This window comes from Penicillium daleae (genome assembly GCF_028827525.1).
Source record: "Penicillium daleae strain IBT 16125 chromosome Unknown utg000005l_segment0_segment0, whole genome shotgun sequence".
NCBI lineage: Eukaryota > Fungi > Ascomycota > Eurotiomycetes > Eurotiales > Aspergillaceae > Penicillium > Penicillium daleae.
Window position 1 is genome coordinate 505,467 of NW_026623153.1, and position 17,068 is coordinate 522,534.

The following is a 17,068-nucleotide window of genomic DNA, read 5'->3' on the forward strand; positions in this document are numbered from 1 at the left end:
TATACTACAAGCTCAGCTAAAAGCCAGAATATATTCACAATCAAAGAATGACTGGGTCACTAACCAAATACTTGAGGCAGGCAGCTATCACAGGTAAATGCAGCGAATGAACGAGTTAAGATATCACTTCCGATCATGAGGCAATGTCTAAACTAGTGAGAGAAGAGGAGATAAACTATTACACTATCGATCTGAGAAGCACGATAGACCATTCTTTCTCGTTTAAGAAGAGGAAATTTTTAGGAGCAAAGTCCTCGACCATCAGGAGAACGCTCGCATCTAGAAGCCTGCCCCAGATAAACCAAGGGGGGGGGGGGGGGGGGGAGAGCAGGCTTAAAGCCTAGAGATGTGGAACCTTAACATTATTCATGGGTTTATCGAGCCTGAGGCTCTTCCTTTGTCTACGCAGTACGGACATTGATGTGCAATTGCCCGGTTCCGATGGATGACTCGGTTACCTATCACTCAACGTATGCCCCATGAAATCCATTTTTTGTAGTTTAACAGTAACTATCGGAATGGAACACCACCTAAGCGTGCCAAAGATGATATCGCGTTCTCTCGCGTCTCTCTCGGCGCCACGGTGAAAGACGGCTGAAGCCAAAGCGAAATGCCTGTTTCAGCAGAACTTCGCCACTCCTAACTAATCACGCAGATAAATGTCGATGTGGAAGTCAAATGGGGGTTAACCTGGTATCGCTGTATTCTCACAGCCTTGACTGCTCCTGCTTGTCATTTGTAATTGCAGGTTTATTATTACCATGCCGAGGGCTCAAGCTTTAAGATCGGTGTCAGATATATATGCAGCGCTCCACGGATTACAGAGGAAGTAATCAGGCCTGATCTATTCTTGCTGTGTCGCCCTCCCCAGTAACCAATTTGTTCACCACCATCCAAAGTGTGAAGACATTGTAATTGAATCTGATTTTGGGTATCTATTTGCTACTTGAAAAGCAATTGATCAGAAGCAACAGGCCTCCAGAACAAGGCTTGCCTACTTAAAGACATAAACCATACCTGCCCGGTCTACACTCACGATCATCCCATACGGCTGACGCAGCACCGCGACATCCTGGATGATATCCAAATGACTCTTGAGAAGCATCTGCTGCTGAAGACTAATCACGGTGCTGCGAGGTGGTCGTGGACTAGCTCCCTTCTTCGAGCCAGCCGCGGCGGCACCATCGGCCGACGAGCGGGGCATATGTTCTGTGACCATGGAGAGGTTGGGTCCAGGCTGGGTGCTCTCGTACTGTGGCTTACTCGCAGCATTGCCGTTCGGAACGGCATCCAGTCCACTGACTATCATTGAACCTGCCGGGTTGGCAAGATCCCAAAACCGAATCCGTCGGTCGCTTCCAGCCGAGACGATGAACCCAAGTTTGCTGTTGCTGCTGGCGGCCTTATCGTCATCCGGAGTGTTCAGACCTCCCGTGAATGCCAAAGTGCCCATGCGATCGCCTGCGAGGTTGGTGGACTGTGCTGCTGAGCCATTATTGCCACCGGCCGGTGAACCAGCGTCCATACCAGTTGCAGCGGGGCTCGCTGTAGCAAACCGGCTGAGCATACCCTCCGGCCGGTCCTCGTCCACAGGCCAAGCCTCGAAATCTCTTATGCTAAGACGGTGTGCCCGGCCAGTGGTGGCAGCCCGGGAGCTCCTATGATGAGCAGTGGTAGCCCCGCCATTGGAAGTAGCAGCCTCGCTGGAATTTAGTGGCGCGGCCTGATATACTTCGCGACAGCGGAACTTTTCGATATCCCACACGGTGATTTCATTTCCATGACTGCCGCTGCTAGAGACACAAACCCAGCGCCCCCGTGATTTGATGGGATGTAACTGAACTCGGTGGATATAGCCCCAACCTGGTAGGCCCCATGCTTTCAGTCGCACCCGGAATCGAAGGTCCCACAAATCAAGAACACCATGAGTGGTCCCGACGAGCAGCCAAGTGTGGCGCCGATCGCAGCAAAAGGTTGTCGGAGTTCCATGGTGGACGGGATTTTCCAAAGTAAAGACTGGTAGCATAGTTTTCATGTCCAAAGCTAGAATGCGGCAGGTGTTTGTAGCGACAAGGAGCGTTGATCGTCCCTCATCTCTGAAGTGCTCCAACCAGACCGCGTACTCTTGCAACCCGTTCTCAGCGACCGGTAGCTGATACTCACGGACAAGTTGGAGTTTGCCATACCGAGCAGTGTCGTTGACTTTTTGATAGTCAATTCTAACAGCATGGATGCTACCATCAGTGGCACCGCTGACGAACGTGTATGTATTCTCAACAAAAGTCAGTGCCTTGACACGAGCACCAGGTGAATGGCGATGAGTCTGACGAGATCGAGGTGTCAAGTTTCGTTCCAGCCGGATTGTATCCCAGATCTTGACTGTACTGTCATCAGAGGCAGTCACAAAGAATGAATGATCTGGGGGCACAGCGATGCGGTTGACTGGTCCACTATGTTCACCAAACGTGGCAACCAGATTGCCTTCGGGTTTCCAAAGTTTGTTGATATTGTGGGTATTGGATTTGGGAATCGGCTGTCGAGAGTCAAGCTCTTTGACATAGGGTCCCAAGTCAAACAAATCTGTAGGATAACTATCTGCGAAAACGTTGTCCAGCAGTCGCAAAACCACCGGATCGTCACCAGTGTAGGAGTGATTGGCGCGATACCGTCGTGATGCCGCCACGGCCTGAGTTGGTCTACGTTCGTTTGCATGGGAGAGAGCAGAGGGCTGTGGGGTTCCGCTTCTCTGAACATGGGCGTCTACTTTCCCGAAAGCATTCGCGGAGCTCGTGCTCGTTTCTGCGTACGCCTTTGCAGTCTCATTGCGATTGAGGAGATTGATGGCGCTAGACTTGCGTTGCACGGGTACGCCTCTGAGAGACAATGTGTCTGCATTTGTAGGAGTTGTTGACGAACTCTCTTGACCGGAGCTCAATCTGCGGTTAGGAGGGTTGCTCTGTCGCTCAATGTCTGAGCCTGGTGGCGACATTGGGCGTGACCCGGGAGCTGCGGCTGGAGATGAGGCTGCAGGGGAAGATGCGGATGATTCGACAACAGTATTCCGCAGCTGTGGGACTTCGATTTCTTTGTGGAGTTGACTTCTAGTGCGGATATGTTTACGATGCGTGGATGGTGATCGCTCAATTGTTGTGGAGGCATCAAGGAGCGCATCCGCAATAGTTCGCGGTCTCCGGTCATCGAGCGGAGCGGGCGTGCGACTCGTGTTTCTTTCCAAAGATGTATTGCGTGACTTCTCATTCAGATTTTTGTCGAAGAAGACAGTCTGAGGCGTGACTCCTTGCTGTGAGAGACCGACGATTTCGCCGAGTGGCAATGTGGCCTCCGCTTCAACATCTCTTGATTGGCGGAGCGATACTCTGCATATGTAGTCCTTGAGCGCCAGAATCTTGAATTCGTCTTCAGATGTCATCCCAAGATTTCGCAGCCGTGAAAGCCATTGCTCATCTTCCTCATTCTTGGACTGCGAGCTCATCGACAGACTGACATGTCTTCCCATACGAGAGCTGTAACTGCCAGGTTCCGAAAGACTGAATGCATCTCGACTCGCGGACTTCCAGAATATTCCCTTATCTGTTTTAGAAGCCCATAGAAAGACTATCTCATAGATATTCCGCGACATGGGTCGTTTCAGAGCTTCAAGCAGCTCCGACTCAGAGAAACCCACAATCTGAACCTTGAGATACGGTCGAATGAGAGGAGTGAGGATAGAAAAGATATCCGCGACTGACAAGAACTTGGTCGACTTGACCACGAGATTTGCTGCGGCCTCACGGATCCAAATGTTTGGATGAACCAAAAACCCAATGGTAATATGAAGAAGGTCCCACGTAGTTGTTCGTTGGAATAGGCCGAGATCCGCCATGGCGGCAAGAGAGCAGATCACCTTTTCCACGACGAATTCTTCCGGTTCTGTCATAGATTGAATCATGAGAGGAAGGATATACTGCTCTAGGCTGGTACTTCCAACGTATGCGGCAACACCCACCACAGCCTCGAAGAACGCGCATTTCAAGATCCAATCCCGATCATTGAGATAGGTGTTCAAGTGACTAAGGATAACCTCGTTGGTCTTGAGGTTGCCGAAGAATACGCACAGACTGGAGACAGATCCCAGAAAGGCACGGCGGACGGAAGCATCTGTATCTGTCAAAAGTGACTTGGTATGGACTTCAAAATATTCGAGAAGGTCGAGTCGAGCTACATCATAGAGATTGTGATAGGTTGCGTCCTCCGTCCATCGTGGTTCAAAGCCAACTGGAATCAGCGAAGTCAACCGGGTATCAGAGCGTAACGCTTGAATCATGTCCAGGAACCTCAAGGAGGATTGCGCCAGTGATGCTATGCATGACGCATACGCAGCTCGGACGATGGGGCTTGGGCTGCTCTTGGAGGAGATGACGAATGGCTGAAGGCGAGGGAAGATGTATTCGGGGAACAGATAGGCATTTACCGGGGAAACTACATGAATCATCTCCAGTAATTGAGTCAGAGTGCGAATCGCCGCGACCTTGACAGCATCCGTACGGTCGGCCAGGAGAATCATGATATATGGAAGCACTCGATCGAGCTTTGCCTCATCTGATAGTCTCTCCGCAAAGGCAAGGAGGATATCGCAAGCTTTGATTCGAGCCGAGGCCTTGGATGTCGTCCGAAGATTGGAGACGACTAGACTCAAGAAGATCAAGACACCTTCATCAGACTGCAATCGAGGGGACGATGCTATTGTTTGGATTCCATCACTATCACCATCGGGTAGGTCGAGCTTCACTGGGAGGGTGTTTCCGGTGAGACGAGAAGCTGCATTCGTGCTAGATGGACGGCTCGCCGGACGTCGAGTTGAAATCCCCAGAAAATAGGATATCTTGTCAAAATCCAAGGAGACTCTCTCGACGCGGTCATCCGTTTCCCCTCGATTATTTGATTCCGCATCCACCTTGGTTCTTCCCGAAGACGGATCTGTCATGAGAGACATGTACTGGTGGAGAAAACTGTAGAAATACTCCGGGAAGGCCTTGTTTTTCCAGAAGTTGAGGTATTCCTCGGCAGAGTAACGGGATTCTGGTTCCAGCTGAATCATGTGAAGGATAAGTTCTCGGATTTCGGGATCCTCGATCTTCACCAACTGGCTGTGCTCCGGGCTATATTCGCCTTTTCGATATTTGTACATTTGGCTGAGCGTGAAAATCGGTGACTCTAGAAAAAGCTCGGCGATCACGCAGCCGGCGCTGAAAATGTCCATTGCCCAGTTAACGTGACGGCTGCCCGGTTCTTCACCGGCCACTAGGAATCGCTCCGGGGCAAGGTAACACGTTCTCCGCCCGGAAATATCAAAGTAGAACGAAAAATCTGCAGGGTTATCCTCTGGGAGGAATGTTGGTTTGAATGATGACGAATAGTCAGATAGATAGAGCCAATTCCACGATGTGACCAGAATGTTTTCTGTTTTGATGTCACCGTGGAAAACCTCTAGGGAGTGGGAGTCCCGCAATGCACAGAGGAGTTGGAAGGCGATCCATTTCTTTTCAATATCCTCCAGAAATGGGCGAGTGCTGCATACTTGTTAGGAATTTTGATCATAAAACGGGATTTATTGCAGGACACAGACCTCATTCGATCGTAAAGAGAGCTATGAATGTACTGACGGACCAGGTATCCGCTGGTACTGGTTTCCAAGATTCTCTCATAGCTCAATGCATTTGGTACATCCGATAAGAGCTTCCGTTCCCCTGCATGGCATGTTAGCATCGACTCGCGTTATCAATAATTGACAGAAGGACTGACTCATGATTGCTTTGACATATGGCTCCAGTTGCATCGTTGGATAAGGCTTCATGATCACCTTCACAAAGACCAGACCATTTTGTTGCCTAGCACGGATACTCTTCATGAACCTGCCCCCACCCATCGACTTCTCATATACCAGATCCGAAAGCTCCGGTACGTCGATCCCTGCCGACCCTGCCGACAGGGTTGTGAGGGAGTAGCCTTGGCCCATGATGTCGTTTGGGCCTCATCTCCCAGCTTTCCAGATGAAGATGTTGATGCGTTAAGGTGTGACAAGTTGATAAGCCTGGGCAGTGAGGTCACTTGACGCGTCCCCACGTGATGGCGCGGAAAGGCGGTGAGACGTGTCCACACCATGGACTGGACTTGTTTGGGACAGGGGGAAGAGCACTTTCTTCTACGAAATATTATTGAAACCCAAAAAGAGAAAAGGTAGGAAGAGACTTCAAATGAGGTCAGATTTGGTCATTCCGAATTTCCACATTCAATCATGTGCTCTGAGCTGTGTTAGTTCTCTGTCTCGATCCTACCGCACTTGAACAGCAGTATCCGGATCTGCTGATCGCCAAGCGAGATAAACTACTGTCCTGCCAAGAAGGCTACCACTTGTTCTTTGAACAACCCCAAGCTCTCACAACTCTTAGATCAGTTGGACCGTTGATACCCAGAAACTGACAAGTCCATATTTGAGATGGGTTATGCTCGAGCTGCCATGAGCATGAGCGGTCGACCGCAGGAGACCTCCAATTCGGATATGGCATCCGATCTGGATCTGGATATCCAGGACTCTTTTGATATTCCCGTCATAGAGACTGAGGAGTCCCTGTTTGTTGTGATTCCCAAGCTATCCCAGTAAGCGAATCCTAACCTTATTCCGGTTTATCATCTGGTTTATCATCTGACAGCCTCTTCAGTTTCATTAGTATGGCTGTCGGCGACATGGCCTATTCGTTTGAGCAAATGAGGTATGGAGCTCGAGGGCATCATCTTAGACAGCTGGTCCATGCTCTTGCAACAGACAGCCATAACCCATTTATCATCATTGCGTTGATGTAAGGCTACTCTACCCCACGCCGTTTGATTTCCAACACACTTAACATTCTCACTACAGGATACTGAAATGGGAGTTCTCAAACGTAGCCGAGGACGACTGGGGACTGAACGGAAGCCGAGGAGCAGCATGCGAGTTTGTTGCCTGGCAGTTTCTATGTCACCTGAACCAGCGCGAAACGATCGAATTCCTCTTGGAGGAGCTTCCGAGCCCCAGGCGCAGGTCGACAAATCCCAGTGAAGTGGAAACAGGCATCTCCCGCCTTACCCGGGGCTCGACAGAGTCCACTCCTCTGCGGTCAGGTGCTTCCACACCTGGTCGTCAATCAGAGCTGGGCAAACAGAACCCTGAAAATCAGAGTCGGCGGGCTTTCCTGAGAACCCAGACTGAATATGCAGATGATTGCAATCTCTCAAGATACTCACGATTCTTTGGTCTGAACGCGTTGGAAGTTGCAGCAGTTGCCAGCGCCAAGAGATTTCTCAGCCAACGGGTCGTTCAACGCGTGGTCAACGACATTTGGAATGGTGAAATCGTGTTCTGGGATTCTCTCACAGTCCATTCAATCAAGAAACCGCAAATTTTCAACAGAAAGTGAGTCACTGACCGAGCCATGTGCAATTTGGTACCAATGCTTACCCGTTTGTCCAGAACGGCAGATCCCTATTCGCGACTGCGAATTCCAGTTTACCGGAAAATGTTTGAAGCGGGCTTTTTTATCTCATTCTTACTGCTTTACTATTCAGTACTCGTCGAGCGCAAACCAGATGGCCTTGGATTCTTTGAGATCCTCATGGATGTCTGGATCGTGGCCTTTGCCTATGATGAACTGAGTGGCCTCATCGATGCTGGGATGCTATTCTACCAGATGGATTTCTGGAGCCTCTGGAATCTAGGAATCATTGGGGTCGGCTTTGCTTTCATCCTTACCAGTACGTCCCAGATCTCATCCCCTTGTCGTGAATTCTACCTTCTTGAGGTCGTGAATGTTCCGAGTGTCAAGATTTTGGGGGCTAACGGGAGATGTTACAGGGACCGTCGGATTAGCCAGGGGCGATGGCTACATTCTTGATCTTTCATTCGATATTCTGTCACTGGAGGCGTTGTTTCTAGTTCCAAGGTAAACTGATCTCCGCCCCCAGATGGTAGACGCTAGGAAAGTTCCGGTTCTGACGAAGAGCGGATACCCGCAGGATCTGCTCACTCGTGAGCTTGAATTCATACTTTGGCAGCCTGGTAAGTCAAAATCCACTGTGAAAGATGCCTCGAACCCAAAGCAGTTTTTAATGGTGCGACCAGATACCCGTGCTGAAAGAGATGGTAAAGTCTCAGTTCCAAGAACACTACCCGGGGGCCAAAGGTCCACAAGGCTGATTCTTCTAATATTCTTGCGACAACCTCAGACAAAAGCATTCTTCCGGTTCTTGCCCGTCGTGATAGTTTTGTATATTGGTAAGGGAAGGTGGTGACGGGGGTGGCTCAGAAGCACAGCCTCACTCAATTTGAAGCGGAGTTCTGACATCGAGGTGGATCTCTACAGGGTTCCTCACCACGTTCACTATGCTGGCCCGTGACCGTTTATCCCTCAAGCAAATGTCGTGGATGCTTGTCAAGGTGTTCTTCGGGTATGGCGGTGAACTATCAGCTCCCGGCGATGAAAGTCTTGGGCTAATCGTGTGAGGCAGATCGGGCTCTCTCGGTTTAGTGGGTTTCCTCTAGTTTGCCTGGGTTGGCGTTGTGGTGCCTTTCTGGTGACTGACGGTGGCTGAATTGATTGGATGATAGGATAGCGCATCAGAGGTAAGTGGCATGCAGAAGTGGCGGTTGTGCAGCGCTAGAGTTGGCATTGCAGAGGATTGCCGAAATGGTTGGTTATCGCGTTTAGTTGACTGACGCGCTAGTATGGTTTAGATCTCCCCGATCTTCGGCTATGGCTTGATGTGAGTTCCTAGTTGATTATGAGACTGCGCCCAGAACAGCAAGAGGAAGAATGTCGCATGCGCGATCGATCACGTTTCGCCTCGCGCGAACTGACGCCGACCTGCAGTCGCTGGGTCCTCCTCTTCTTTATCATTTTTCCATTTTATTTTTGCGAGGGCAGTCTGTAACGGCGTCTGCCTACGAATACAGCCCCGCAGTTATTTCCACGCTCCCTTCAGTGATCCGCGTGGGCCTCCCCTCATCAACATGCTAACCAAAAGGTTTCCAGGATGATTTTCGTTGCCATGACCAACATTTTGCTCCTCTCTTCGCTGATTAGTTTGATGAGTATGAGCTTAGAAGGGGTGAGTTTAGTCTTGTTGGTTTGCCCCATATTGGATTGGTTACTGATCCTTTTTGGGGCCAATCTTCTAGGTGATGCGGCACGCCCGTGAGGAATACCTATTCCAGTTAGTAAACTTCCTTCCAGGAACATGAGGGATCACTCTATGAAGGGAAAGCAAGGCCTCAACTGACGGTAAATTTTCCTAGATTGTCCATCTATGTCCTGGAGAGCAGTAATTCCCGGCGTCTGACGTATTTCATGCCGCCCCTGGTCAGTCAGCGCCCACACTCCCTTGGCTACAGTTTCAAGCGATTTGCGGAACGGAAGTTCTGTCTATGTTCTAGAATATCTTGCGAGCTAACACAGGCGCAGAATCTAATTCCCCTCCTTTGCATCCGCCCTATGCGACTCTTCCTATCTGCGGGGTCCGTTCGTCGTGTGCGCATCATGCTACTTCGGGCAACCCACCTGCCCTTCGTGATGATGATTTTAGCTTATGAATCTACTCGACGACACCTCCATCGGCCGACCACCCGCCTACCCCCGGTCTCTACGGCACGACATCATGGTACTTTTGGCGGCGAACCTAGTGTCTCCAGATGCCAAGACCCACTGCACTCCTCTATCACTGAAACCCGTCGAATGGATCCTAACCTTCGACAAATCAGCGTTGACCTGCATGATTCACGCGAACCTAGCCTGGTGCGGGCCGAAAAGGCACAGCTTGCGGAGATTCTGAGCGCTGTGGATCAACTTCGAGAGCAGGTGGAGCGCGTAAAGACTGGACTTTCCGCGCGGGAACGGAGTTGAACCATCTCGATGGCTCTGCAAGGCATCTTCGCTGCTGGTTCTTTATGTTGCAGGCGAAAAGAAAAAACGGGAAAGAGGTTCATTTATCTAAGGGTTGGGGGCCAGGGGAGAGTCCTTAGCTCCAAGCTCTTAAATCCACGCACTGCCCCCTTCACGGACCTGGCTGGCGCTTGTTCGTGAGTTGAGGCCAAGTGTAGATTAGTGGCAGCCACTCTGACATCTTGCATGATTTGAGGTACCCAGGACAACCCCCATAGATAGGAGACTAAGTGTCGAGGGGGCGTTGGCTGGGGCTATCTCATTTTGGAAGTTGATTTTTTTCCTCTTTTCCCTCTTGGTGTTTCATTTTGTCTTGTAGATAAATGCTAGGGCTGTTTGCGAGGCGGATTTGAGAATAGCGAAGCGTTGCCTACAGGAAAATGGTAGGCTTGATTCGACAGTGGGCAATGAATACCCGTGGGACTTCACTATAGAATACACATACCGAATTTGGACATACAACATAGTCCATGAGGAACGAGTGGCCCAGATCCTCGTGCATGCGGCAACATGACTCACAAAGATAGATTTTAGATCAATATCCCTTACATCCTGATGACCTGGGCATGGGCCTGTACCACGAGCCCCCAAATTCGCTCCTGTGAGAGAGACGCGTCTGAGTATACTTGAGGCGAGCAATCATTTTCACACACCCATGCACCTTTTTAAGCCAGGAGCCACAACACCGGATTTGAATGTCATTCCTGTTTGGCCAGTCTACATGCATGGTAGCCCAAGCTGTTGGACGCACCATTCCAGCGGCGACTAAATGAATGGTTAGCCTTTTCCAAGATTCCAGGCTACAGGCGCCGTTGTATAGGCATCAACCCTTGTAGGATGTCACGGCTTTTGAGTCTTCTGTAGCTGAAGGGTATTATTCACAGAGCCATCCTGACCCGACATACTCTAATTACTTTATTTGCGAATATTATCTTCAATCCACGGGAGTATCCGTCGTGGCGTCCTGTGTCTCTACCGTGCCCTGCTCAGCATCCGGAGGAGAGCAGTGGAGTGCTCCGACGGGCCCAAACACGGAGGTAAGCTACCAAAAACATATCTCACGTATTTTTTTGAAGTTAAAGAAGTGGACACTATTTGATCGCTACTATGGATTTAGCGCTAAATATCTGGGGCAATGTAGACTGGTCTCTGCGGCCTGGGGCACAACCACCCCCCACTTGATGTTTCCACCGCATTGGCAGGTCACTTATCACCCCCCGTCCTTTTCTCCTTGGAAATCTGCCTTGCCTAGGATTCAAGTCAACTGTTTCTTCATGCCGACGGTCTCAATGCGGCACCAAGATTTGTCTCCCAATGACCCTGTGCTCGTTCTTCACCCCTCAGCCACCTTTCATGTATGCATCTACTCGTCACCAACAGCGATAGCTGTTGACTTACAACTCCTTATTTATACTTGGCACTGCTGCCATCCGTCTTGATCCCTCAGGATAGCAGACTTTATTTGGTTGGCTTTGGTCTTTTCGAAGGCTATCTATCATAGTCGGTCTTCCTCGCGTGCCATCGTTCTATTCTAGTATTAGTCTTTTCATCAACAAGACACTATGGCTTCTCCCATGCCGGAGCTTGGTTACTCGTCACCAGTATCAACAACATCATCCCATGGAAGAGTATTCCGAGCAAATGTTGGGCTCGGTATTTCGGACTGCGGGCTTGAATCTTCCTATGATCCTATGACGAGGTACTCCAATCAAGTACCATTTCCTGTGAATCCTACCATGTCGAATAACCTCATGTCGGTCGAGAACATCTATAACCTCCCGTTAGAGGCCGACGATTTCTGCGGCAGGCCATGCTACGAACTATACAACGGCCACCCGAATGCTCCACAATCCTCGCTCGGTTTCTACGGAGCCCAGTCCATGAGCATGACCCACAGTTATGATCCTGCGATGGAGGTTGGTGCTGGCCAAGGTGCATATCTGGGGCAAATACACCAAATGACAGGCCCCTGGGCTAATACACCAACAATCTCAGCACCACCGACGCCGATACAGTCCATACCTGCAGCAGCAGATCGGACAATGGAGAACCCGTGGGATCATGGAATCTATATGGAGCCAAATACTCCTTTTCAGTCACAGGCCATACCGCAATCTAGGACCTCCAATGCCCCAATCCCACTTGCAAACCAGAGCAGCGCATGCAGACCGACCAGCGAGGATCACATTAAAAACATACCCATTGTTTCTCGCTCTCAAGGGTTATCCGCCAGCGAGAGTACAGCCGAAGCTTCCAAGACAACCAAGCGAGGCAGGAAGCCGTCCGTGGAGAAGGGATGCAACTGCCCTGTGTGCGGCTTCTACTTTACCAGGCGCTCGAATTGTGTCGCCCACCAGAAGAAGAAGCATGACCCCACTTTTCACCGAGCCATCCCTTGTGAAGAATGTAGCAAATCATTCGGAAGAAACGCAGATCTCCGGGGACATATCGATACCGTGAGTGGTGCCTTATCTATAGTCGAAAAGATTGGAGCTGATGAGTTTTGGCTAGGTTCACCGTGGGATTCGCAAGCACGTCTGCAGATGGTGCTCTCGTCGCTATACTCGGTGGGAAAATATGGCAAAGTTAGTAATGTCTCTTGAACTTATTGTGCAAACAATCCTCGTCCCGTCTACTGACGAGCATCTATTCTAGGCATTTTGCGGAATGTGAAGAAAAACCAGAAAATGAGAGGAGACCCTCTCCGCCCCCTCGCCTGTCACAAGATCCGGAATACTCCTCTGTTAGTCCTTCTAGACAGCACAGCTAGTACTCTAGCCATCGGCAACCAAGCCCAAACTGCTCCTGAGCCCGGGTCCGAGGCGTATGTCCTCGGGTATATGGGTCCGCTAGATGGAAACGTGTAAAGGTGGAGCCAAAACATCCAATACTTCTCACGGTGGGAAATTTCGCTTGCGATTTTGTATTCGAAGATCATTTCATCGAGACTAAAAATTGGGATATGTCCGATTTTCATTGGTGTTGGATTGGTTGGACTTGAGAGTTTCCTTGCAATTTTCTTCCATTTACATTTCCTGGAGGCACCCCTATACCTCGGGAAGAACTGTTGCCCCTTATGTACCTGTACCCTTGTCTAGTGTGAATTTTGATCCACAGATTACCAGTTTGATTTGCATTCATAGCGCCCCCGAGCATCAGAATTGTTGATCGCATCCCATTTCATTTGGCGTGATTTCGTGCATGTGTGAAGGCCTGGATACGCGCGCGGTAAAGCGCACGGAGCGGATCCTTGGTGCAACCTGTACCTTACCACTAAGTTATTAACTTGCTAGCTCACGAGTCGTTCTCAATGGACCCCTACTTTCCAGATTCCACGTGAGAGCGAGCGGGGATCTCAAATAAATTCTCATCCTTTTCAGTCCTCGGACTTCTCAAAATGGCACGCATCCCACCAGTGGAGGGTGCCGGCCCTGTCTCACTGAATACGGACTCTCCATGTAAGCGAAGGCGACAAGTTTCTAGGTGCACTTCGTGGTAAACATATGAACTCCTCTTATGCACTTGAGATCATTTTAGTATTCAGACGGGCTCCCCTACTCCTGATCCTCAGTACAACGCATAGTATCCACCAACCAGCGCCTCGCACGGGAAAACCACCAGGGGCCTGACCGAGTCTCGAGTCTCTCGACTCTTGCCAGTCTCCACTCGACAAAGCCGAATCACACGCTAAATGGGGCGATGGGTCTTTGAGGCAGGCCAGCCCATGATCGACATTAACGGAAATGCAATTTCAAAACCAACCCCCGCCGTCCTCTGATATGTAGACCAGGCCCCTTTTTGCTCGTTCTCCGGAGCTTATCCCGGCCCAAGTAGCTGCCCCAAGCTCCCTCCCCCGCAAGCCTGAATCTCTACGAAGGATGGAGTAAGCTGTGAGTACTACACCCAGCCTGTATACGACGCATGCTTTGGTATTCCGTTAGAGCAGTCAAGTGCCGAGAAACACATAATGGGAGTTCTGAGCAGAATGACCGACTGCTCTTGCGAGTGTTGGTACAATTATTCCGTGCATTAGCGTGCTGTTTGACTACGCACACAGACTGTTGATCGAGAGCATGAGACTCGGAATTCAGAATTCTATCTTTCCCCGCATGCTTTGATTTTTCTCACTGAGGTCAATGCTCGAATGCAGCGACAGGAAGCAGAGCAATTGGTCGGTAAAGCACAAGAGGCTTCTGGGGTTCTCCGTTGACTGACGAGATTGAGCCTGACTCTCCATGGTCAATTTGTAGAGGCCCATGACGCCAAAAAAATAAAGTCACATAACGCCCGGTCACTTATCTCCGGAGAACTCCGTATACTTCGTATGCAGGTCATCCCTGATCGGGCGGATGTGACTGAGCACTTAATTAGGAACAGGGGAAGATATTACAGACCCACTAGGAGTTTGGTGGAGATTAAATTCCAAAATAGTACCAGTATGACTCTTTAATCTCATGATAGGTAACAGTCATTTCCGCCACTCATCCACGGGTAACATGACGGATCACCCGTTCACTGCCTACGTGTACCTTGATCAAGGAGGGTCCGAGGGAGTTAATACTTGGAAAGGAATGACATATAAGCTGCAGAAAGGGTGAAAAGGAGCTCAAATCTGATTTTGCACAACTCGTTAAACCATGAAGCTTTCATAAATTTTCGCTATCATGTGAATTCCAGCGAATAGATCTCGATCCTTATTTTCTTGCTCCCAGCGATACCAAAAGTTTCTTACCGACCGGAGACATGTTGAAGGTATCGTACATAAACATTCCGGAATCGTTCATGGAGCTATCAATAGAGGCTTCAAACCGAAGGAAGAATAATGCAACCAGTAATCGAAGTTCCATCTCAGCAAGACTGGTATATTATCAGCAACTAAGCAAACAATTTATCTTAGCATAGTTTGATTCACTTACTTCGAGCCAATGCATTTGCGTGGACCAACAGAGAATGGGGTCAGAGCTTCCTTTAGCTTATCGTGGCCATTTTTTAACCATCGTTCTGGATCAAAGTTATCCGGGTTGTCGAAGGTCTTTGGGTCGCGATGGATGGTCAAATTTTGCGTTGCAACAGTTGTCTGTAAATTCATCAGCTAGACCGTTTCCTCCTAACTTATTATACTATCCTTGGGAATTCTCTTACACCACGAGGGATATGGATACCGTCCAGTGTGGTTTCCACGAGAGCTGTTCTTGGAAGGATCGCAATTGTGGCAGGATAAAGACGAAATGTCTCGTTCAATACAGCCTGCAGATATGGCAACTTGTTGCATGTCTTTCTCTTGGATTAGAACATATTTGCAGTAATGAGTGCTCCACGACGTACCACAGAATCTGGAGTTTTATCACCTCCAGGGAAAGCCGTCTTTAATTCGTTCTGCAACTTCTGACCGATGTCCGGTCGTCGTAGGACAGCCCATAGTAGATAGATAAAGGTCGTGGCTGTTGTTCCGCTTCCTCCAAACCTATTTCTGTTAATTCATGGCTTAGTTTTGTAATGCAGATGGAGAGAACATACATTCCGCCCATGCATTCCTCTGCAAGTTCGGAGTCAGTGAGAGCGCGACCAAGAAACCCATCTTGGCTGTTTAGTACTTTGCTGAGAAACGGCGTATCAGTCCCATTCTCACGGCAAGATTTCACTATCTCAACCGCGAACTTGATCGTTGAATACCGACGAATACATTAGCTATGATGCTAGTGTTCACCAGAGTAATACCCAGCTCACCATCTTCCATTTCTGTACATCCCGGAAATCGTTCCCTATTTTACCGGGGACATAGGGTCCATAACTTTCAAGCGAGGGGATGAGTTCTTTCTGGAACGAAATAGTCAATATTGCTTCTGTAGTAGTAGACCTTTGGTAGGTGTAGGTCACAGACATATATGTATGTGGGACGCCATGCTCGAAGCCATGGCATGACCGTGTGTTCCTTGCCTGATATGAGAGTTCCAGGATCGATGCCGAACATCAGGTTGTCTGGAAAATCATGAAGGTTAGCTTGCCGTGAAACAACAAAATACAAACAATGTGGAACTCTTAATATTACATATGATGTCAAAACCGAGCATATGTACCCATGGATAAACGTCAATCGTTGAATTCTTTGATGCCATCGTTGACCACCGCTGGAGGAGTGTATCGATTTTAGATATGATAACAGGCTCGAATTCAAGAAGGGATGCTTGCGAAAACCCACGAGAAAGGAGTTTTCGTCGTTGATGATGTGCTTCCGGATCCCTGATGCTAATAATCAGCCGCACAGCAGAGAGATAATGTAAGAGTTAGAGTTAATGGGAAGGTGTAAATCATGCCGAAAGCTCAGTAGATGGTTTTCATGAAAAATTCTTTTGGCTCTCTGCGGATGTTGTTAGCACTTTATGCCACAATGGTTCTATAGTAGAAAGCTCAAGGAAGTTGCTCACATAAAAGCTTTCCTCCTTGACGAATAGCTTTGACATATAGATATCACGTACGACAGATGGATTCGAGAAAGACAGGGTGTTAGGGGCAATCCGCACAACCGGTCCTAATCAAAGTTAGATCCATCATACGGCGACTTAGATGTGAGCTCACCATATGCCTTATGAGCGGCATGAATACTGTGTGCTTTCTGTCCGTAAAGATTCTGATAGCGACCCCAAAGATTCGAGCAACGTGCCCAAAACGGACCTGGAATTTTCCGTAGGGGGTGCAAAAAGAGATTAAAGAGCGTCGATAGTATCCCATATCCAAGACCAATAATAACGAATATATGGAGTGCCATAGCCCCGTTGACCTGTGGCTCTCTTGCCAGTGGAATTTCTCTGAGCATATTTTCTTGCCTGACTGACGTTGATAATGTGATAACTCGATTTCGTTAAAGCCGCCAGGCAGCCTCTTATATTGCCTCAGATAGTACGTCAATTTCCCACATCTTCTTAGTCCCATAGCCATCATGCTATGCATGGAATTATTAATGCTCTCAAGGGAAATCCGAAATCCCCCGTTCAGAGCCAATGACAGGGGACCCCCAAGCATAACCCCGCATAATCAATATGGATAAACCAACGATGCGGGGTTCCCCAGCTCCACCTTTGGCTCCCATTCTGGCAATA

At 49.2% G+C, this 17,068-nt stretch overlaps 5 protein-coding genes across 5 annotated transcripts; 3 read left to right on the top strand and 2 right to left on the bottom strand.

Moving 5' to 3' along the window:
- Positions 1-994: 994 nt before the first annotated feature.
- On the bottom strand, positions 995-6,016 carry N7458_004477 (ubiquitin-binding serine/threonine protein kinase VPS15; the record flags this gene model as incomplete). The annotated part of the gene is made up of 3 exons (XM_056907859.1): positions 995-5,570; positions 5,627-5,747; positions 5,803-6,016. 3 exons carry the CDS (start codon positions 6,014-6,016, stop codon positions 995-997), a joined length of 4,911 nt encoding a protein of 1,636 aa, XP_056766477.1.
- A 501-nt stretch (positions 6,017-6,517) lies between these two features.
- On the top strand, positions 6,518-7,454 carry N7458_004478 (uncharacterized protein; the record flags this gene model as incomplete). Its single annotated transcript, XM_056907860.1, has 2 exons — positions 6,518-6,657; positions 6,917-7,454. 2 exons carry the CDS (start codon positions 6,518-6,520, stop codon positions 7,452-7,454), a joined length of 678 nt encoding a protein of 225 aa, XP_056766478.1.
- Positions 7,455-9,524: 2,070 nt separating this feature from the next.
- Positions 9,525-9,932, top strand: N7458_004479 (uncharacterized protein; the record flags this gene model as incomplete). The annotated part of the gene is made up of 1 exon (XM_056907861.1): positions 9,525-9,932. The coding sequence occupies one exon, from the start codon at positions 9,525-9,527 to the stop codon at positions 9,930-9,932; it is 408 nt and encodes a 135-aa protein (XP_056766479.1).
- A 1,601-nt stretch (positions 9,933-11,533) lies between these two features.
- Positions 11,534-12,574, top strand: N7458_004480 (uncharacterized protein; the record flags this gene model as incomplete). The annotated part of the gene is made up of 1 exon (XM_056907862.1): positions 11,534-12,574. One exon carries the CDS (start codon positions 11,534-11,536, stop codon positions 12,572-12,574), a length of 1,041 nt encoding a protein of 346 aa, XP_056766480.1.
- Positions 12,575-14,601: 2,027 nt separating this feature from the next.
- N7458_004481 (uncharacterized protein) lies at positions 14,602-15,854 on the bottom strand (the record flags this gene model as incomplete). Its single annotated transcript, XM_056907863.1, has 7 exons — positions 14,602-14,630; positions 14,704-14,828; positions 14,888-15,048; positions 15,114-15,218; positions 15,297-15,435; positions 15,489-15,628; positions 15,699-15,854. The coding sequence occupies 7 exons, from the start codon at positions 15,852-15,854 to the stop codon at positions 14,602-14,604; spliced, it is 855 nt and encodes a 284-aa protein (XP_056766481.1).
- Positions 15,855-17,068: the final 1,214 nt, after the last annotated feature.